At 43.4% G+C, this 23,878-nt stretch overlaps 1 protein-coding gene across 1 annotated transcript in view; it reads left to right on the top strand.

Moving 5' to 3' along the window:
* The window catches only part of LOC123752215 (uncharacterized), a 535,987-nt gene that overhangs the window by 497,908 nt on the left and 14,201 nt on the right, over nt 1-23,878 (top strand). Inside the window, exon 9 of the mRNA XM_069327530.1 lies at nt 13,324-13,722. Within this exon, the coding sequence (XP_069183631.1) occupies nt 13,324-13,722 (399 nt within the window). The remainder of the gene's footprint in view (nt 1-13,323; nt 13,723-23,878) is intronic.

The raw sequence follows: 23,878 nt of genomic DNA, 5'->3' as shown, positions 1-23,878 counted from the left end.
TACTTGTGCTTGCAGGGGTTGAGCTTTGTCTCTTTGATACAGCCTCTCAACCGTCAATCAACTGGTGTACAGATTCATGAGCCTACTGAGCTCTATCACACTTATATATGAAACTGTGTATGGAGTGAGTCTCCCCCGCATCACTTCCTAAAGCATTCCATTTATTAACTACTCTGATAGTGAAGAAATTCTTTCTAACGTCTCTGTGGCTCATCTGGGTACTATGTTTCCACCTGTGTCCCTTTGTTCGTGTTCCATCCGCGCTGTAGATTTTGTCTTTGTCCACCCTGTCAATTCCTTGGAGAATTTTGTAGATGGTTATCATGTCTCCCCTTACTCTTCTGTTTTTCATGCACGTGAGGTTCAGCTCCTTTAGCCTTTCCTCGTAGCTCATTCCTCTCAGTTCCGGGACGAGTCTGGTGGCATATCGCTGAATCTTCTCTAATTTTGTCTTGTGTTTAACTAGGTATGGACTCTTGAGGTTATCTTGAGATGATTTCTGGGCTTAGTGTCCCTGCGGTCTGGTCCTCGACCAGGCCTCCAACCCCAGGAAGCAGCCCGTGACGGCTGACTAACTCCCAGGTACCTATTTACTGCTAGGTAACAGGGGCATCAGAGTGAAAGAAACTCTGCCCATCGTTTCTCGCCGGCGCCCGGGATTGAACCCGGGACCACACGATCACGTGCCCAGTGTTCTGTCCGCTCAGCCACCGGCGCCCCTACCACCGACTCCTTGCTGGAGCTGCATATTTCAGGATTTGTCTGACATAAGTGGTATACAGGATCCTGAACGATTCCTTAAACAAGTTTCTAAAGGCAGTTCTTATGTAGGCCAACCTAGCATATGCCGCTGATGATATCCTTTTGATGTTGGCCTCTGGGGACAGGTTCGGTTTGATATCATCCCCCCAGATCTTTCTCTCTATTTGACTCTTGCAGGATTTCACCTCCCAGATGATACCATGAGTTCAGCCTTCTGCTTCCTTCGCTTCATTTCATTACTTTACACTTTCCTGAGTTGAACTTTAGCAGCCATTTTCTAGACCATTCCTCCAGTTTGTCCAGGTCATCCTGTAGTCTCTGTCTAGATGATGTAGTAGATGAAAGATGATGTAGTCTCATCTTTCTTGATACTTCTCATAATTTTTTCATCATCAGCATACATTGAGAGTAATGAGTCTATACCCTCCGAAATATCGTTTACATATATTAGAAACAGGATGGGACCAAGTACTGAGCCCTGTGGGACTCCGCTGGTGACATCTCGTCACTCTTATGTCTCCCCCCTCACAGTTACTCGCTGTTTCCTTTTACTTAAAAACTCCCATATCCACTGAAGCACCTTCCCTTTTACTCCTGCCTGTTGCTCCAACCTTTTTTTCAGCATTTTATGGGTTACTGTGCCAAAGGCTTTCTGGCAGTCCAAGAAAATGCATTCTGCCCACCCTTCTCTTTCCATCCTAATTTTTGTTGCCTGATCATAGAATTCAGTTAAACCTGTGAGGCATGATTTACCGTCTCTGAACCTATGCTGGTGATGCTTTACAAAGCTATTTCCCTCCAGATGCTTTATGAGCCTTTTTCCTCACGATTGTCTCCATCACCTTGCATGGTATAAAAGTTAGGGAAACTGGCCTGTAGTTTAATGGCTCTTGCCTGTCACTTTTCTTGAATATTGGGACTACGATAGCTGTCTTCCAACTTTCCGGTAGTTCTCCTATTTCCAGTGACCTGTTATACACCATAGAGAGTGGCACGCGTAGTGCTTCTGCACCTTCCTTTAGTATCTATGGTGAGATTCTGTCAGGCCTAACAGCCTTTGTCACATTCAGCTCCAACAGATTCCTTTTGACCTCATCACTGGTGAGGTCAAAATCCTCTAAGGTTGCTTGGTATGCCTCCTCCTCATTTAGTGCAGGGGCTTCTCCTTGTTCATTTGTGAAAACCTCCTGGAATCTCTTGTTGAGTTCTTCACACACCGCTTTGTCATTCTCTGTGTATCTGTTCTCCCCTTTTCTCAGTTTCATCACTTGTTCCTTCACTGCTGTTTTCCTCCTGATGTGGCTGTGGAGCAGTTTTTGTTGGGTCTTGGCTTAACTCCCGATGTCATTTTCATGCTGTCTCTCTGCTTCCCTCCCCACTCTGAGGTACTCATTTCTGGCCCTCTGGTATCTCTCCCTGCTCTCTGGTGTTCTGTTGTTCTTGTAGTTTTGCCATGTTCTTTTACGCAATTGCTTCGCTGCCGTACATTCCTGGTTGAACCACGGATTTTTCTGTTGCTTTTCATTTTTCACTTTTTGGACTGGGATAAACCTGTCTGCAGCCTCCTGACCCTTCTGAGTGACATAATCCATCATATCCTTTACAGTCTTGTCTAAGTTCTGTTTCCCATGGTATTCCCCTTAGGAAGTTCCTCATCTCGTCATATTTTCCTCTTCGGTAATTTAGTCTTTTGCCTTCTGATCCCATCCATGGATAGATTATCTCTACCTCCAAGTACTCAAATGTCAATACACTGTGGTCAACCATTCCTATGGGAGCTTCACCTCTGACATCCCTTTTTTCTGACTCATTCAAGGTGAATATCAGGTCGAGTCTAGCTGGTTCGTCATTGCCTCTCAATCTTGTGGGTTCCCTTACGTGCTGGCTCAGAAAGTTCCTTGTTGCCACTTCCAAGAGTTTAGCTCTCCATGAATCTGCACTACCGTGTGGGTCCCCATTTTCCCAGTCTATTTTTCCAGGGTTGAAATCGCCCATCATTAAGAGTCTTGAGCCATTCCTGCAGGCAACTGAAGCTGCTCTCTATTATATAATTGGTTACCATGTTGTGCCTATCGAACTCCTGTATGGGTCTTCTTTTATTTAGGGGAGGGTTGTAAATGACTGCCACTATTATCTTAGGTCCACCCATTGTTATAGTTCCTATTATGTAATCTCTGAACTCGTCACAGCCCAGAATTTCCATCTCATCAAAACTCCAGTCCTTCCTTATCAGCAGGGCCATTCCTCCACCTCCTCTCCCTTCCCTCTCTTTCCTTACTATATAGTAATTCTTTAGAAACATGGTGTCTGTTATGACTCGTGACAATTTTGTTTCTGTGAGTCCTATTTCATCTGGGTTTGCATCCTGCACCCTTTCCGCCTGTTTACTTGCTTTATTGGTAATCTCGTCGATGTTTGAGTACATTACCTTGAAGCTCACTTTCCTATATCCATTTTTACCCTCACTCCCCACAAGTGTAGGAAGTTGTTCAATGTGCATTTGATACTTGGGTAGGCTCATCTTCCTTTGAGGTAGTTGCCAGGGATTCAGGGGGAGGTGGGGGACGGAGGGCTTAGGTCTTGTCCAGGCCTGCTTGGGACAGGAAGAAGTCCTGGGGGTGAGGGGGCAGGGAGTGCTCGGAGAGAGGGCATGCCCTCCTGTGGTGTAGTTAACAGGGCTTTGGGGGAGGTGTAGTGGGGGATAGAGGGCTTAGGTCTTGCCTGGGCCTGCCTGGGCCTGCCTGGGGCAGGAAGAAGACCAGGGGCTGGGAAAGCAGGGGTTACTGGGGGTAGGGGAGCGGGAGGATTTGGGTATATGGTGGGCATTGTGCAGGGGCAAGGATGGGTTTGTGCTGGGAGTTGGGGGGGGGGGGATTGGGGTAGTGGGCTGGGGTGTTGCAGCCCCCTCTGGGGTTCCTGAATTGCTGGATTGGGGTTCCCCACTCCTCTCTGGGATTGCTGGGTTGGAGGCTGAGGTTACCTGGCTCCCTTCCCTCTCCTTATACCTTTTCCTTGCATCTGCTGCCCTTATTATCTCGTCCCTGGTCATGTCCCTCTGAAGGTATACCTTTTTGTAATTCCTTGCATATTTCAGTTTGCTCTTCTTTACTTGGATGTCCTCTTTGATGTCCTCGCTCCTGAATACTACCTTGATCAATCTCTTTTTGTCTCTGTTTTACTAGCCAATCCGGAAAAACTATTCTATGTCTCGTTCAGCCCCTTCCATTCCTATCTCCTATAGTATCCCTGACACTGTAGCTTTGTCGTTAGTCCTCCATTCTTCCCTTGTGGAATCCTCTTGTTCGTTGACACCTATCACTACTACAGCTCTTTTCCTTTCCATTAGCCGGCTTGTGCATCTAGCTGCCTCCTGTGAGGTTGCTGCTTTCATTACAACTTCCTTGACTGTGGATATGGCATCTGGGCTTTCAGTATTTCAGCAAAGGTTGGACCAATTGTAGGAGGTCCCTGCCATTGCAACATCTCCTGGTAACTGGGCCAGAGTCTGAGGAGGGCCTGTTTTTAGGCTTTTTATCTCTTGTGCTGCACTTAGTTCTTTCTGCAGCTATCTTATATTTTCCCTCAGGTCCTTCAATTCCTTACTGATTTCCATTCATGCCTTAGCAATTATCTCCATGTGCGACTCGACCTGTCACTCTCCTCCAACTTTGTTCTGTTATCTTACAATCCCCCTTGACCTGTGTGTGTGTGTTTATGGGTGTGTGTGTGTTTATGGGTGTGTGTGTGTGTGTGTGTTTATGGGTGTGTGTGTGTTTGTGTGTGTGTGTGTACTCACCTATTTCTGCTTGCGGGGGTTGAGCTCTGGCTCTTTGGTCCCGCCTCTCAACTGTCAATCTACTGGTGTACAGATTCCTGAGCCTACTGAGCTCTATCATATCTACATATGAAACTGTGTATGGAGTCAGCCTCCACTACATTACTGCCTAATGCATTCCATCCGTTAACTACTCTAACACTGAAAAAGTTCCTTCTAACGTCCCTGTGGCTCATTTGGGTACTCAGTTTCCACCTGTGTCCCCTTGTTCGCGTCCCACCAGTGTTAAATAGTTTATCCTTGTTTACCCGGTCGATTCCCCTGAGGATATTGTAGGTTGTGATCATGTCTCCCCTTACTCTTCTGTCTTCCAGTGTCGTAAGGTGCATTTCCCACAGCCTTTCCTCATAACTCATGCTACTTAGTTCTGGGACTAGTCTAGTGGCATACCTTTGGACTTTTCCAGCTTCGTCTTGTGCTTGACAAGGTACGGGCTCCATGCTGGGGCCCGCATACTCCAGGATTGGTCTTACATATGTGGTATACAAGATTCTGAATGATTCCTTACACAGGTTCCTGAACACTGTTCTGATGTTAGCCAGCCTCGCATATGCCGCAAACGTTATTCTTTTTATGTGGGCTTCAGGAGACAGGTTTGATGTGATATCAACTCCTAGATCTTTCTCTCTGTCCGTTTCATTAAGTACTTCATCTCCTATTCTGTATCCTGTGTCTGGCTTCCTGTTTCCACTGCCTAGTTTCATTACTTTGCTTTTACTCGGGTTGAACTTCAACAGCCATTTGTTTGACCATTCACCCAGTCTGTCTAGGTCATCTTGTAGCCTCCTACTATCATCCTCTGTTTCAATCCTCCTCATACGTTTTGCATTATCAGCAAACATTGAGAGAAACGAATCTATACCCTCTGGGAGACCATTTACATACATCAGAAACAGTATAGGTCCAAGGACTGACCCCTGCGGGACTCCACTCGTAACGTCTCGCCAATGTGAGACCTCACCCTCTAACACAGACTCGTTGTCTCCTGTTGCTTAGGTACTCCTCTATCCAATGGAGTACCTTCCCTTTAACTCCAGCCTGCATCTCCAGCTTTTTCACTAGCCTCTTGTGTGGTACTGTATCAATGGCTTTCTGACAATCCAAAAATATGCAGTCTACCCACCCTTCTCTTGCCTTATTTTTGTTGCCTGGTCGTAGAATTCAAGTAACCCTGTGAGGCAGGACCTGCCATCCCTGAACCCATGTTGATGCTGTGTTAGAAAGTTGTTTCCCTCCAGATGTTCCACTAGCTTTCTTCGCACAATCTTCTCCATCAGCTTGCATGGTATGCAGGTTAGGGACACTGGCCTGTAATTCAGGGCCTCCTGTCTATCCCCTTTCTTGTATATCGGGACTACGTTAGCTGCTTTCCAATTTTCTGGCAGTTCCCCTGTTGCCAGTGATTTGTTATACACTATGGAGAGTGGTAGGTACAGTTCTTCTGCACTTTCGTTTAGTATCAAAGGGAAGATTCCATCTGGGCCTATAGCCTTTGTCACATCCAACTCTAGTAAACACTTCCTTACTTCCCCACTGGTAATCTCAAACTCTTCCAGTGGTTCCTGGTAAGCTATTCCCTCTCTTATCTATGGAATTTCTCCTTGCTCTAAAGTGAAGATCTCCTGGAATTTCTTATTCAGTTCCTCACACACTTCCTTGTCGTTTGTAGTGAATCCTTCTGCCACTATCCTTATTTCATAACCTGTTCCTTTACTGTTGTTTTTCTCCTAATGTGGCTTTGCAGCAATTTAGGCTGATTCTTTGCCTTGCTTGCGATGTCATTTTCGTATTGTCTTTCTGCCTCTCTTCTCATCCTGACATATTCATTCCTGGCATTCTTTCTCGGACACCTGTGTTCTGTTATTCCTATAGTTTCTCCATGCCCTTTTACTTTGCTGCTTAGCTAGCCTACATCTCTGATTAAACCATGGGTTTCTCATCTTCATTTCACTGTTTTCCTTTTGGACTGGGACAGACTTGTTTGCTGCGTCCTTGCACTTCTGCGTGATGTAGTTCATCATGTCTTGGGCCGTCTTTCCCCTAAGATATGTTTCCCCATGCTATATCTGTTAGGAATTTTCTTATCTCCTCATAGTCTCCCTTTCGGTATGCTAACCTTCTGTTTTCGGTATGCCTCCTCGAGTTCAATAACCCTTCTTCAATCAGGTACTCAAACACCAGTACACTGTGGTCGCTCATTCCTACTGGGGCCTCAAAACCGATTTCTCTTATGTCGGAGTCGTTCAGTGTGAAGACTAGGTCGAGTCTCGCTGGTTCGTCATTTCCTCTCATCCTTGTGAGTTCTCTGACATGCTGGGTTAAAAAGTTTCTAGTCACAACCTCTAATAGTTTGGCTCTCCACGTATCCTCGCCTCCATGCGGTTCCTTGTTCTCCCAGTCAATCCTTCCATGATTGAAGTCCCTCATGTTGATCTGGTGGGATCTAATTCTACAGGCAGCAGAGGCTGCCCTCTCAATTATAGTGTTAACTGCCATGTTGTTGTTTTCATACTCTTGACTGGGTCTTCTGTCATTTGGTGGAGGGTTATATATTACTGCTACTACTATTCTGTGTGTGTGTGTGTACTCACCTAATTGTACTCACCTAATTGTGCTTGCGGGGGTAGAGCTCTGGCTCTTTGGTCCCGCCTCTCAACTGTCAATCAACAGGTGTACAGATTCCTGAGCCTACTGGGCTCTATCATATCTACATTTGAAACTGTGTATGGAGTCAGCCTCCATCACATCACTTCCTAGTGCATTCCATTTACTAACTACCCTGACACTGAAAAAGTTCTTTCTAATGTCTCTGTGGCTCATTTGGGTACTCAGCTTCCACCTGTGTCCCCTTGTTCGCGTCCCTCCAGTGTTGAATAGTTCATCCTTGTTTACCCGGTCGATTCCCCTGAGGATTTTGTAGGTTGTGATCATGTACCCCCTTACTCTTCTGTCTTCCAGTGTCGTAAGGTGCATTTCCCGCAGCCTTTCCTCATAACTCATGCCTCTTAGTTCTGGGACTTGTCTAGTAGCATACCTTTGGACTTTTTCCAGCTTCGTCTTGTGCTTGACAAGGTACGGGCTCCATGCTGGGGCCGCATACTCCAGGATTGGTCTTACATATGTGGTGTACAAGATTCTGAATGATTCCTTATACAGGTTCCTGAACGCCGTTCTGATGTTAGCCAGCCTCGCATATGCCGCAGACGTTATTCTCTTTATGTGGGCTTCAGGAGACAGGTTTGGTGTGATATCAACTCCTAGATCTTTCTCTCTGTCTGTTTCATTAAGTACTTCATCTCCTATTCTGTATCCTGTGTCTGGCCTCCTGTTTCCACTGCCTAGTTTCATTACTTTGCATTTACTCAGGTTGAACTTCAACAGCCATTTGTTGGACCATTCACTCAGTCTATCTAGGTCATCTTGTAGCCTCCTACTATCATTCTCTGCTTCAACCCTCCTCATAATTTTTGCATCGTCGGCAAACATTGAGAGAAACGAATCTATACCCTCTGGGAGATCTTTTACATATACCAGAAACAGTATAGGTCTAAGGACTGACCCCTGCGGGACTCCACTCGTAACGTCTCGCCAATCTGAGACCTCACCCCTCACACAGACTCGTTGTCTCCTGTTGCTTAGGTACTCCTCTATCCACCGGCGTACCTTCCCTTTCACTCCAGCCTGCATCTCCAACTTTCGCACTAGCCTCTTGTGTGGCACTGTATCAAAGGCTTTCTGACAATCCAGAAATATGCAGTCTGCCCACCCTTCTCTTTCTTGCCTTATTTTTGTTGCCTGGTCGTAGAATTCAAGTAACCCTGTGAGGCAGGACCTGCCATCCCTGAACCCACGTTGATGCTGTGTTACAAAGTTCCTTCGCTCCGGATGTTCCACTAGTTTTTTTCTCACAATCTTCTCCATCAGCTTGCATGGTATGCAGGTTAGGGACACTGGCCTGTAGTTCAGTGCCTCCTGTCTATCCCCTTTCTTGTATATCGGGACTACGTTAGCTGCTTTCCAAATATCTGTCAGTTCCCCTGTTGCCAATGATTTGTTATACACTATGGAGAGTGGTAGGCACAGTTTTCTTGCTCCTACCTTTAGAACCCAAGGGGAGATTCCATCTGGGCCCATAGCTTTTGTCACATCCAACTCTAGTAAACACTTCCTTACTTCCCCGCTGGTAATCTCAAACTCTTCCAGTGGTTCCTGGTTAGCTATTCCCTCCCTTACCTCTGGAATTTCTCCTTGCTCTAAGGTGAAGACCTCCTGGAATTTCTTATTCAATTCCTCACACACTTTCTTGTCATTTGTAGTGAATCCTTCCGCCACTATCCTTAATTTCATAACCTGTTCCTTTACTGTTGTTTTTCTCCTGATGTGGCTATGCAACAATTTAGGCTGATTCTTTGCCTTGCTTGCGATGTCATTTTCGTATTGTCTTTCTGCCTCTCTTCTCATCCTGACATATTCATTCCTGGCATTCTGGTATCTTTCTTTGCTCTCCAGTGTCCTGTTATTTCTATAGTTTCTCCATGCCCTTTTACTTTGCTGCTTAGCTAGCCTACATCTCTGATTAAACCATGGGTTTCTCATTTTCATTTCTCTGTTTTCCTTTTGGACTGGGACAAACTTGTTTGCTGCGTCCTTGCACTTCTGTGTGATGTAATCCATCATATCTTGGGCCGTCTTTCCCCTGAGCTCTGTTTCCCATGCTATATCTATGTATATCTATAAAACTAATACCAAGCTGAAACTCTTCAGCTACTTTTTCGTATTTTAACTTAAATCCAAAGCTAATTATTATATTAGGAACACAGTACACTGTGTATGACTGACTTTAAGAGGCACTTACCTCCAAGTCAGCATCCCAAAACACAAGTAGATGATTTATAGAGCGATGTCCACCTTAATTGTTGTCGTCCCTGTAGGCCAGAGCTCCTCTCCACGTGATGGTCCAATTGTTCCCTCATCACCACTGCTCGCTGGTGCCACTGTCTTGCCACAAACTCGTTCTTTTTCATTTTTTCTTATCTAACGTTATAAGAATTCACTATGATACGCTATCACTGCGTTGCTGTACCCTTAATAGGATTAAAACTATGTTTTGGCTCACTGGTACGTAAATCCGAGAATACTGAACTAATTCGCGGACTGCCGTCCCACACTTGTGTCTTCCCTGGCTGACTGACTTTGTGCATGGATGGTTGTCTCCCCGAGTGGAAAGATGTGTTGGTGGTGGTCTCCCTGAGGGGAATGATGTATAGGTGCTCGTCTTCATGAGTGGAAGGATGTATGGGGGGTGGTCACCTTCAGTGGGACGGATGTATGGGGGGTGGTCTCTTTGAGTGGAAGGATGCTTAGGTGGTAGTTTCCCTGATTGGAGTGATGTATAGGTGGTAGTCTCCTTGAGTGGAAAACGTATGGGTGGTGATCGCCTTGAGTGGAAGGATGTAGGGTGGTAATCACCTTGAGTGGAAGGGTGTTTGGATTGTGGTCTCCCTGAGTGTAAGGATGTATGGGATGTGGTCTCCCTGAGTGGAAGGATGTATGGGTGTTGGTCTTCTTGAGAGGATGGATGTATGGGTAGTGATCGCCCTGAATGAAAGAATGTATAGATAGTGGTCTCCTGGAGTGGAAGGATATGTGGGTGGTGGTCTTTCTGAGTGGAAGGATGTATGGATTGTGATTTCCCCGAGTGGAAGGATGTATCTATGGTGATCTCTTTGAGTGGAAGGATGTATGGGTGGTGGTCTTCCTAGTGAAAGGATGTATGGGTAGTTTTCTCCCTGGAGTGGAAGGATGTATGGGTGGTGGTCTCCCTGAGTGGAAGGATGTATAGGTAGTTGTCTCCCTGAGTGAAAGAGTGTAAGGGTGGTGGTCTCCTTGAGTGAAATGTTGTATGTGTGGTAGTCTCGCTGAGTGGAAGGATGTATGGGTGGTGGTCTCCTTGAGTGAAAGGATATATGGGTGGTGGTCTCCCTGAGTATAAGGATGAATGGGTGGTGATCAGTAGTTAAATATGTGACTAGAACCATCCTAACACCTCAGCAGGTGGGCCGAGTGTGGCCCCCCAATGCTCCAGGATCGAACTCGGTCCTATTCAAAAGTGAGTTGGTGGGGGGGGGGGGGAGGTGAGACGGGTACCGTCAGGGCGGACGTTGTGGGTCACAGAGGGTAAAAGGGGTATGTAGGGCTAAGATGGGAGGGTGGGACAAGTATGGGAAGAGGTGTACATCAAGAAAGGTTAAGAGAGTGGAGAGGGGGGAGGGTGCACATGAAGTAGGGCGGGTAACGTCAGGCGGGACGTTGTGGGTCATGTAGGGTAAAAGGGGGTTGGACAAGTAGAAGTAAGGGAACAGGAAACGCGGGGACATGATCCCAAAACGCGTGGACGTAATGCAAAATGAGTGGACAGGATGCAAAACACCAGGCATATGTGCCAGTGTATTCACTATCACTGTCTATTCGGAGGATGGGTTGGCTCACAGCACCGGATATGGAAGTCTCTTCGGACTCTTCGGACGAGGAAATTTCAGTTGGGACCACATCTTCACACCATCGATTCAACACATTGGGTTGAATTAGAATTTCCAATGATGAGTTGAGTAACAGTTAGTGAGTTGAAGAAAAGATTTTCAGCTATCTATCCAATGCATTGGGATTCCACTGGGTGGGTGGTGGCCGAGTGGACAGCGCTCTAGACTTGTTGACCTAGGGACTAGGGTTCGATCTCCTGGCACCTCCGGAAAAACAAATGGGCAGAGTTTCCTTCACCCTGATGCTCCTGTTACCTAGCAGTAAATAGGTACCTGGGAATTAGGTAACAGTTAATTGATTGACAGTTGAGCGGCAGGCCGAAAGAGCAGAGCTCAACCCCCGCAAACACAACTAGGTGAATACATACAATTCAGAGGACTTCTTACTCGAGGCCTCCCCAGCACATTCGAACGACATCTATGTCAATCCGAAGCAAGCCAACATCGAAGGTGAAGTTGAAGAACACGACGTCTTATAAAACACGGACCACACCTGCAGAAATAAGAAATCTGAAGAAATACAAACCAAGAATTAAGTAACAATAAGTCGAGTACCACCACCAATGGGAAGACGCTTCTAGTAAATCAAACCCATCACTACACCTACTTATTTCAGTTAATTTCAACATTAACTGCAAGACCAACTCCAAGATCAATACCTTATGCTAACCCCATGGTGGATAGGCCACCGAACTTACCAGCCGCCTCATTCGCCATCCAAAACCTTTTTCAGAATTTAAGTTCCTCATCCTTCTTCCTCTCCCCATTCTTCTCCAAGCTCTGTGGACATCAAATTCAAATTCACTAGCTTCTCTCACCTTTGTAACGGAAAACTTGCATTTCTCAAAAGTCTGCAACTCCGGTAACAAATATGTTCTCTGGGCCTGAAAGTTTTGTGTATTTTGGTGATTACAATAAGATGTTACCTGGGCTAAAATTATAGCATTTTTAAACGTTTTGAAATAATTATGAGCATGGTAATCCTGTGTCATATTATAGGAGAAATGAATGATGACATGTGGGACTGACACTCCATCTCCAGTGCACATGTTTGCTCAGTCTACCCTCCCCAAGTAGCTTCTAAAACTGTTAATACTTTCTGGCCGAAATTTTTTTATTCAAAGAGCGCTTTCTCGTACCTAAGGTTTCTTCAATGTTCAACGCAATTTAATTTTATTATATAAATGATATTGATTTATATATCTGTATTAGCTACCATTAACTCAACAATATGATTTTCCTGTGTTGTCTTCATAATATATTGATGATTTGGTTTCTGCATTATTTCAAGTTTCTGTGATAATAATATCAAATATGTTTGGTCACACAGGTAGCAGGGATCAGCCACTGGCTACCACAGTACTAATACCACTCTACCATCGGTTGTCTGTGTTGGTTGGTCCGAGAGCTCACATGCTGCCACATGAGCACCATGACCAACCGACTGGCAGCAGCACTCATGCTGCATTTTGGACATGGATTTTCATTAAATCCTGCCACATACTTCAATTATGCCTAATTTACAATTATGAAAAAAAAAGTTTGAATGATCCCCAAGCTGTTAATGATCATATATTCACATTACAACTCATGAGTGTCATTACTCTATAGGATATAAATAGTGTTATGCATATTCTTATTTGGCATGACATGGACATTTGAGAATGGGCATAACATACTTTTTCTTGGAATAGCAAATTTCTTTGTATAGAATATTTCTTGGAATAATGTTCTATAAAACAGTAATTTGGTTTTAGTCATTCCATCCAGGTTTGTTGTGAAACAACAACAACACTCACTCACTGAGCACTCAAGAGCATTTAGCACTCATGGCTAATTTTTACTTTACAGTAATATCTGTACAATTGAAAATTTCCTAAAGAGTTCTGCAAACAGATGAAAATCTGTATCTAAAAAAAGTCAAACTTCATGTGTTTTTACCTATGTTATCTACGATTTATGACGAGTTGGAAATTATTTTTAACATTACTAAAATACACATATATGTAAAAGTCACGCTATTTTTTGTATTTTAGTTAGATTAAAAAATAATGTAATTCGCGGTGCATTCACATAATATATGGTTTCTAAATGCACAGCTAATGTAATCAATACAGCATAAGTGTGAAGTATAATTACAGCTAGTTCCTCTATTGTTCTCTTTCATAAATATAAATTTATTCACAGGTGTTCCTGAATGTATTACAACATGAACATGAAACAATCAAAGATCTGCCAGACCTTAACAGAGGTGTTCACCACCTCATATCCACCATAAAAGGTGAGAAGCCTTGGCTAGCACGCTGGCCTAGAAACGAGTCAGTGATGAGTCTGACAAAGCTCATGGTCCAAGCTGCTCGTGCCAATTGTACATTGACATGCAGCTTCCTCTACCTGGCTGGTGCTCAGGCTTCTTTGTGTTCCAAGACCAGTGTGAGTCCTCTTCACGCTGCACTGGAGACTAAGCACTGGAAGTTGGCTGGACAGATGGTGAAGACCATGAGAGGCTGTCTGTATGTCGCTGATTCCACAGGTCGACTGCCCACAACCCTCCTGCCTTCAGACAACAGCCAGTCCCTTGAAATGGTCAGTGATGCTCCCTGCTGTATATTTCAACAGTAGTAGTCAAAAGAAGCTTAACCGTTGTCAAATTTAGGAAGTTCGATAATATGAATGTATTCTTAGTCTGTTATAAACAAAAATAAGTTAAAAAGATGCAAAAATAAAATTTTCCATGACATAGTCAAACATGCTAAAAAGCATGATTAATGATTAAATAATTAATATTAAATAATGGTAATTATTATATATTGTAAATTATTATTATTACACACACACACACACATATATATAATATAATATATATATATATATATATATATATATATATATATATATATATATATGCGAACAAGCCTGAATGGTCCCCAGGACTATATGCGAATGAAAACTCACACCCCAGAAGTGACTCGAACCCATCGAGTTCGAGTCACTTCTGGGGTGTGAGTTTTCATTCATATATATATATATTAGTATATTTTGGTAGCAGTCTTTCCTGTAGACATATATTATTAAATATGACCGAAAAAGTAAGATTAATAATTCTAACACGAATTTTCTCAATCTTTCGTACATTTCTTTTCACTGTTGGAGGTAATTCAAAAATCAATTCTCCAAAATTCATTTTTATTTCTAGTCTGACGCGACACTTGAGCGCGTTTCGTAAAACTTATTACATTTTCAAAGACTCTAGTTAACACATACACAACTGAATAGAACTTACACATCTCCGATTTTGTTTATATCTACATTTGAGTGAGGTGGATGGGGTGAGGTGGTATTTAATAAGGTATAAATTTCATCAACACAAGCCGGAACATGAAACAATGGGTATTGAATAGAAGTGATTGTTGAAAGCCTATTGGTCCATATTTCTTGATGCTTCTATATTGGAGTGGAGTCTTGAGGTGGGTAGAATATAGTTGTGCATTAATTGGCTGTTGATTGCTGGTGTTGACTTCTTGATGTGTAATGCCTCGCAAACGTCAAGCCGCCTGGTATCACTGTATCTATCGATGATTTCTGTGTTGTTTACTAGGATTTCTCTGGCGATGGTTTGGTTGTGGGAAGAGATTATATGTTCCTTAATGGAGCCCTGTTGCTTATGCATCGTTAAACGCCTAGAAAGAGATGTTGTTGTCTTGCCTATATACTGGGTTTTTTGGAGCTTACAGTCCCCAAGAGGGCATTTGAAGGCATAGACGACGTTAGTCTCTTTTAAAGCATTCTGTTTTGTGTCTGGAGAGTTTCTCATGAGTAGGCTGGCCGTTTTTCTGGTTTTATAGTAAATCGTCAGTTGTATCCTCTGATTTTTGTCTGTAGGGATAACGTTTCTATTAACAATATCTTTCAGGACCCTTTCCTCCGTTTTATGAGCTGTGGAAAAGAAGTTCCTGTAAAATAGTCTAATAGGGGGTATAGGTGTTGTGTTGGTTGTCTCTTCAGAGGTTGCATGGCGTTTCACTTTCCTTCTTATGATGTCTTCGACGAAACCATTGGAGAAGCCGTTGTTGACTAGGACCTGCCTTACCCTACAGAGTTCTTCGTCGACTTGCTTCCATTCTGAGCTGTGGCTGAGAGCACGGTCGACATATGCGTTAACAACACTCCTCTTGTACCTATCTGGGCAGTCGCTTTTGGCATTGAGGCACATTCCTATGTTCGTTTCCTTAGTGTAGACTGCAGTGTGGAAACCTCCGCTCTTTTCCATGACTGTTACATCTAGTAAGGGCAGCTTCCCATCCTTTTCCATCTCGTAAGTGAAACGCAGCACGGAACTCCGCTCAAATGCCTCCTTCAACTCCTGCAGATGTCTGACATCAGGTACCTGTGTAAAAATGTCGTCAACATACCTGCAGTATATGGCCGGTTTCATGTTCATGTCGACTAAGACTTTTTGCTCGATGGTACCCATGTAGAAGTTTGCAAACAGGACACCTAAGGGAGAACCCATGGCGACCCCATCTACTTGCTTATACATGTGCCCATCCGGGCTCAAGAAGGGTGCCTCTTTAGTACAAGCTTGGAGTAGTTTCTTTAGGATATTTTCTGGTATGTCAAGGGGAGTACAGGCTGGATCATGATACACTCTGTCGGCTATCATCCCGATTGTTTCATCCCGATTGAAACTATTGTTTCCGATTGTGTTAAAATTATTAATTTTACTTTTTCGGTCATATATAATAATATATGTCTACAAGAAAGACTGCTATCAAAATATACTAATATACTAATATATATATTATTATATATATATATATATATATATATATATGTCGTACCTAATAGCCAGAACGCACTTCTCAGCCTACTATTCAAGGCCCGATTTGCCTAATAAGCCAAGTTTTCATGAATTAATGTTTTTTCGTCTACCTAACCTACCTAACCTAACCTAACCTAGCTTTTTTTGGCTACCTAACCTTACCTATAAATATAGGTTAGGTTAGGTTAGGTAGGGTTGGTTAGGTTCGGTCATATATCTACGTTAATTTTAACTCTAATAAAAAAAAATTGACCTCATACATAGAGAAAAGGGTTGCTTTATCATTTCATAAGAAAAAAATTATAATAAATATATTAATTCAGGAAAACTTGGCTTATTAGGCAAATCGGGCCTTGAATAGTAGGCTGAGAAGTGCGTTCTGGCTACTAGGTACGACATTATATATATATATATATATATATATATATATATATATATATATATATATATATATATATATATATATTATATATATATATATATGTCGTACCTAGTAGCCAGAACGCACTTCTCAGCCTACTATGCAAGGCCCGATTTGCCTAATAAGCCAAGTTTTCATGAATTAATTGTTTTTCGACTACCTAACCTACCTAACCTAACTTTTTCGGCTACCTAACCAAACCTAACCTATAAAGATAGGTTAGGTTAGGTAGGGTTGGTTAGGTTCAGTCATATATCTACGTTAATTTTAACTTCAATAAAAAAAAATTGACCTCATACATAATGAAATGGGTAGCTTTATCATTTCATAAGAAATAAATTAGAAAAAATATATTAATTCAGGAAAACTTGGCTTATTAGGCAAATCGGGCCTTGAATAGTAGGCCAAAAAGTGAGTTCTGGCTACTAGGTACGACATATATATATATATAATATATATATATATATATATTGTGACGGAAAAATGAAGGAGTGTAGATGTTCGGCAGTCCTCCTAATGGCTGGTGTCAATGCCTATCACGTTAAAGAAAAAAAAGATCGACTGCATGGCTGTTGTCTGTGGTAAAGTAAGGGAATACACGCAAAACACATAGTATGAATAATGAAACTTTAACTCAATTGAAAGCAAATTAAAAACAAAGACAATTCCTTGGCTATGTACAGTGCAAACAAACAAGTCAAAAAATATAACAAAAATTATGAACAGGGATGACGTTACTCTATAATATAAAGACAAAATGAAATAAGCAGGTGCTGAGAATAAAGCGCTAGCTGAGAAACATCCACCTGATAGACAGAGCGTATATCAGTTAGTTGTTCACAGCATGAGAGCACAAGATATTCTTACTTCAATGACTGGTTCAAGCCCAGATATCGACTAAGTAGAGGGCGTTAAGGTGCAGAGGTGCAGGTGTGCAGTCGGCGGGTCACCAATCAGAAGCAGGCAGGCTGGGAATGGTAGTTTGCTGGATGACGGTGGCGAGCCGGCATGGAGGGAGTGTGGAGTAGGGGGGAGTTTAGGGTACGCTTGCCTCCTGGTCAAAACGTTTTGTGCTACTGGTAGACGTATCTTGAAGGTAGCATCTTATTGTTGTATATATATATATATATATAAATATATATATATATATATATATTATATATATATATATATATATGTCGTACCTAGTAGCCAGAACTCACTTCTCAGCCTACTATTCAAGGCCCGATTTGCCTAATAAGCCAAGTTTTCCTGAATTAATATATTTACTATAATTTTTTTCTTATAAAATGATAAAACAACCCTTTTCTCTATGTATGAGGTCAATTTTTTTTTATTGGAGTTAAAATTAACGTAGATATATGACCGAACCTAACCAACCCTACCTAACCTAACCTAACCTATATTTATAGGTAAGGTTAGGTTAGGTAGCCAAAAAAAGCTAGGTTAGGTTAGGTTAGGTAGGTTAGGTAGACGAAAAAACATTAATTCATGAAAACTTGGCTTATTAGGCAAATCGGGCGTTGAATAGTAGGCTGAGAAGTGCGTTCTGGCTATTAGGTACGACATATATATATATATATATATATATATATATATATATATATATATATATATATATATATATTTATATATATTTATATATATATTTATATATATATATATAAAGTAACTTGATGTAGGGAAGAGCAGGCTCAATCTCTCTTGAAAGAGATTATCGTCACAACTCTCCCCCAAAGCCTGCTCTAATGGGTGAAGTTACGTCTTCAGATTGTAGAGTGGTAGGTGTAGCGGCCTCTACCTCATAGACTCTGGATAGGGCGTCTGCTATGATGTTGTCAGAACCCTTAATGTAGAAGATCTCCAGGTTGAAATTCTTCAGATACAAAGCCCATCGTAGACGTCGTTGATTGTTGAATTGGGCTTACTGCAAGAAGCGTAGGGGATTGTGGTTTGAGTAGATGGTGGTAGACCGAGCACCTTGTAGGTAAGATGCAAAGTGCTGTAAGTTCAGGACGATGGAGAGGAGTTCCTTTTTGATAGTGCTGTAGTTCTTCTGGTGTGTTTTTAACTTGTAGCTGTAGTAGCTAACAGATAGAACCTCCTCGCCTGTTTGTTGCATCAGGACGCCCCCGATGCCGGTACCACTGGCGTCGACATGGAGGATGAAAGGCTTCGTGATATCTGGCGAGGCGAGAATGGGATTAGAACAGAGCAGAGATTTAAGTTGTTCAAAAGCAATGGTTTGCTGAATGGTCCAATGATACCGTTGCTTGGGGCTGGTTAAAGTGATCAATGGTGTCGCTACCGTACTAAAATTCTTCACAAACCTACGGTAGTAGGAGACAAGACCAAGGAAGCGCAGGAGCTGCTTCCTGGTGGTAGGCTGTGGGTAATGCTGGATGGCTTGAGTGTGTGTGTTTAACGGAGCTAGGCTGCCACTCCCTATCACATGACCAAGATAACGCACTTTACCTTTAGCAAAGGTGGACTTGCCCAAGTCGATGGTGAGGCCGGCTGTCAGGAGCTTGGCGAACAATCATTGCAGCTGGAGCAGATGTTCGTTCCAGGTGTTAGTTGCCACAACGATATCATCCAAGTAGGCGTAGGTGTTATCTAAGCCCTGGATGACGCGGTTGACAGCTCGCTGGAAGGTGGCCGGGGCATTACATAGTCAAAATGGAAGGCGTTCATATCTGTAAAGGCCAAAAGGAGTGGTCAAGGCAGATATTTCCTTAGCTCGCTCTGTCAAACATACTTGGTAGTATCCCTTGAGTAAGTCTAGTTTGGATAAATGAACAAATCCACAAGGGCCGTGGCCAGGATTCGAACCTGCGTCCGGGAGCATCCCAGACACTGCCTTAATCGACTGAGCTGTGACAGGGTAAAAGGGTTGAAACCTAAGTTCTACTGAACTTACTGGGCTTGTGTAAAAGCCTGGTTTGTGCCTCGGAGAGGCTACGGGATCCAGTAAGTTCAGTAGAACTTCGGTTTCAACCCTTTTTCCCTGTCGTAGCTCAGTCGATTAAGGCAGTGTCTGGGATGCTCCCGGACGCAGGTTCGAATCCTCGTCACCGCCCTTGTGGATTTGTTCATTTGATGCATCACGTTAGTGTGATCTCTGTGTGGGGTGTGTCTAGTTTGGATAAATACCGAGCATTACCAATGGCGTCAAGGATATCATCTATTCTAGGTAATGGGTAAGCATCCTTGATAGTCACAAGATTTAATTTCCTGTAGTCCGTACACAGCCTCACCTTACCGTGCGGTTTCGGCACCAAGATGCAGGGTGAGGCCCAAGGGGACTCACAAGGGGTGGCCAGCCCATAATCCAGGAGGTACTGTACTTCAGACGCATGACTTCCTTTTTGCTCGGGCTGATTCTGTAGAAAGGTTGACGAATCGGCCGGGTTTCAGGGAGTAGTTGGATATCGTGCTGAACCACATTACACTCCTGTGGATCATCGCTGAACAACTTCTGATGTTCCTTGAAGATTCTGATTAGAGGAGCACTATTACTGTCCTGCAAATAGGTATGAAGACCAGTTAGGATTTCCGAGTTGGAAGGCACTGACTCAGTGTTAGTGCTTTCGGGAGGAGAAGCAGGGAAGGTCTCACTGTGGACGTATGGACCTTTAAATGTGGGTAATGATAACACAGGGGGGGGGGAGTACCTTGATACTGCTTCAGGAGGTTGACGTGGCACAACTGGGTCTTCCGCCGCCTATCTGGAGTCTCAAGAACGTAGTTGTGGTTGTTTCTGCACTCCTTGATGGGGTAGGGTCTTGAAAACTTGTTTTGCAATGGAGAACCTGGGATAGGAAAATATGCCAACACGAAGTCTCCTAGTTTAAATTTCCGTATTTTGCTGCGTTGGTCAAAATGAGTCTTCATCCTCTCCTGAGCTTTCAATAGATTGTCATTAGCAAATTTACGTACTCTCTCTAGAATGTGTTTCAAGTTTTGAAGAAACTGGGGCACATTCTGAGGGTCACTGAAGGTGGCATTACGTAGAGAGTCTTTAAAAGCTTTAAGAGGTGTACGGCACTTACGTCCGTAGAGCATCTCATAATGAGATACTCCTAGAGACTCACTGGGGAGACTTCTGAAAATGCACGTAATGAGGTCAAGTTGTTTGTCCCAGTCCTTCAAGGTTTCATTGCAAAATTTCTTTAAACGTGCTTTAATAGTCTGATGACTACGTTCAAGAGAACCCTGTGAAGCAGGATGATAGGGGCTGGACAATACCTGTGTGATGTTGAACTCTTCCAGTGTCTTCTTGAAGAGATCACTGGTGAAGTTGGTGCCACAGTCACTTTGAACCTCCCTTGGAAATCCATACTGGGTGAAGATCTTCAATAGTTGTTTCCCCACAGTAGCAGCCGTAATGTTCTGTACTGGAACTGCTATGGGAAATCTGGTGGTAGGATACAGGATAGTTAGTATGTAGGCGTTGCCAGAACTGGTCCGAGGTAAAGGACCAACACAGTCTATGATGAGTCTGTGGAAAGGTTCCGCAGGCACCTGCATGGGATTTAATGTGGCCTGGGGAATAGAGATGTTAGGTTTACCTGCTATCTGACATGTATGACACTGTTGCACATACTTTTTGACGTTTTTACCATACCTGGCCAGTAGTAGTCTTGTCTGATTCCGTGGTAGGTTTTGTTAAAACCATAAGGAGAAAGAGCTCCGTGGGCCAGGTGTAGAATATCGGGCCGTAGGCTGGTGGGAATCACTAGTTGTTCGACATTGGCCCAATCGTCATCCTCCTTCAGCTTACTGGGTCTGTATCTGCGGTAGAGCAACTGATTCTCTAGGAAGAACCCAGGGATACTGTCAGGTTGAGTTTCAGCCTGGAAGAATAATGGTGTTAATGATGGATCCTCCCTCTGTAACTTACAGAACTCCAAACTAGTAAGATCTGGTGGTAGATTCTGAGGGTCTTGAAGGACAGCGGTAGCAGTAGAGTCAGCCGGTTGCGGTCGTGCAGTTTGTGCACGGGTGGTCACCAAAACTGGAGGAGAAACTTCATCACTTTCTTGGACCTCTGCTGGAACATATTCAAAGATCGGATTATCCATTACAGAGGTGCACACCTGGGGTTTGTCCGTGATGATCAGGTTGGACGGTTGCAGATCTTCTGTCAAGTCGTTGCCCAGGAGAAGTTGCACTCCAGACATGGGAAAAGGCTTTTCCCTGATGGCGACTTGGACTTCACCGGTCACGAAGGGACAATCCAGGTGGACTCTGGCGAGTGGATACGGAGTGGTAGCAGTGAGGTCAGTGATAAGGACGGTTTCCCCGGTGTAGGTGATGTTAGGCACAGCTGATTTCAATATTATGGACTGAAGAGCTGTTGTGTCCCTCAAGATCTTCAATTTGAAACGTCCCTCCGAATCTGTACCGTTTGTAGAGACAGTTTCAGGATACAGGTGTTTACTGAAGAGAGAAAGATCATTAACAGGAACACCAACATTCATCACAGGCTTACCGGACTTAGGAGGAGTCTGTTTGGGTTTAGTAGATTCATTGCGTTTGTATTGAGCCTTCCCACATCTATCTATGGTATGTCCATAGAGTTTGCAATACTTACAATACTATTGTGAGCTCGCTTGATCTGTACTCACTTTATCGTAACTGTACCAAGACTTCTTACTGGAAGGTGGTTCTGGTGTAAGCCGGTGGATGAGGCTGTAGGTGTCAGCCGACTTCGCACATTTGATGTAGTCGGTTTCTTCTTTATCTGCTAGATATAAACGGACGGAAGGGGAACACGTCTCAAGAATTCCTCAACTAGCATGAGGTTGATGAGTTCTGCAAATGTAGAGACATGTGCTGCTTCCAGCCATTTCATGAAATATCTTTTCTTTGTATTGGCAAATTCTAGAAAGGTGGTGGTACTTGCCTTTAGATGATGACGGAATTTTCGTCTGTAGCTTTCGGTTGAGAGAAAGTAGGCGTCCAAAACTGCTTGCTTCAGGGTCTGGTAGTCATTCTCAGACGCTAAGTTACTGAGAGTAACTGCAGCTCTCCCTGTAAGATGCACTCTGAGAAGGGTAGACCATTGATCTGCAGGCCAGCTAAGTTTATTAGCTAGGGTCTCAAAGGTGGTAAAAAAGACATCAATCTCTATCTCAACGAATAACTTAATTGCATGGGAGACATTGAAACTTACTGGAAGACTAGCGGTAGCTTGTTGGCGCTGAGTGAGGTGTGTAGTTTCCAACGTGAGTTCTTGTTGACGACATGCTATAGCCGTCTCCGCTTGCTGTTTGTCTTGCTCGCGTTGTATCTCCAGGTGACGTTGTTTTGCTTCAAGCTGTACTCGCTCACGCTCTCTGAATAGGGCCATCTCACGTTCCTTTAAGGCCGCCTCTCGTTCTTTTAGGGCTGCCTCTCGTTCTTTTAGGGCCGCCTCTCGTTCTTGTTCTTCTTTCCTGATTGCAGCCTCTCTTTCCCTTATCTGGAGAGCTTCTTTCGCCAGGGCAGCTTCACGTTCTTGTTCTTCTTTCCTGATTGCAGCTTCTTCTTTCCTCATTTGTAGAGCTTCTTGCTGTTGCTCCCACTCAAGTTTTGCAAGTTCGAGCTTGAGTTTTATAGTTGCCAAATCATGTTTATCTGCAATAGGATAAGTTTCGTGAGTGTAACTATCCTGTGGAATTTTAATTTAATCTTTAACAATTAACGTTAATTTTAGGATGGTAAATGATTAGTCAATCAAAATCGCAGGAAATCTTGTACCCGGTACTCAATGTAAGAGAATAAGGACAAGAAAATCCTACTAAATAAATGAAACCGAGTTTCTAAAACAAATGAAACATTTAATTGCTCCAAAAGTGAATAAGGTAGTCCAAGAATGTAGGCATACCTTGCCGAGTCTCAATAAGACATAAGCAAGGGTTTCCCACTAAATGAAATATGATACTTACAGAATTAGCGAACTTTGTGCTCTGAAAAAATAAAGCTAATTCCCTACCTAAGTAAATATCATCATCTCTGACCGACGTGTAGGGGTGCGAGTGTCAACTGGTGACGAGAACTGCTGCTGAGTTCCCAACTCAGCAACGTAGTCCGTGCTAGAGGAACTATGGCCCTCTTTATCCTCCTTCGGTCGGATTGCAGAAGATAGGGTGCTTTGACCCGAAGACAAACCAAAGTACCAGGGTACCACAATGATGATCTGCCGATAATGTGAGAAATATCCTAGGGACACAAGGTGGTAAACACGAGTAATAACACTGAGGGAGGGATGACCAATTAAGAGAATGACTGAGGCCTCCAGTCACCACGTAATCCAAAGTTATCCACCACTCACCATATGCTACTCTCAGAATGCACAATACACACAGCACCATATAAATATGAAAAGTAATGATAATATTGAAAAGCAACTGTAGCAAAGCCAAGTACGCTTACCACAAATTGATGTTCTGGTACTAGTACCTGAGTGAAGCTCCGTGGACAGGCCCCCATTAAATGTGACGGAAAAGTGTTGG

This window comes from Procambarus clarkii, chromosome 19 (genome assembly GCF_040958095.1).
Source record: "Procambarus clarkii isolate CNS0578487 chromosome 19, FALCON_Pclarkii_2.0, whole genome shotgun sequence".
Classification (NCBI taxonomy): domain Eukaryota; kingdom Metazoa; phylum Arthropoda; class Malacostraca; order Decapoda; family Cambaridae; genus Procambarus; species Procambarus clarkii.
Note: the sequence above shows the minus strand (reverse complement) of the source record. Positions and strands in the feature narration are given on the sequence as shown.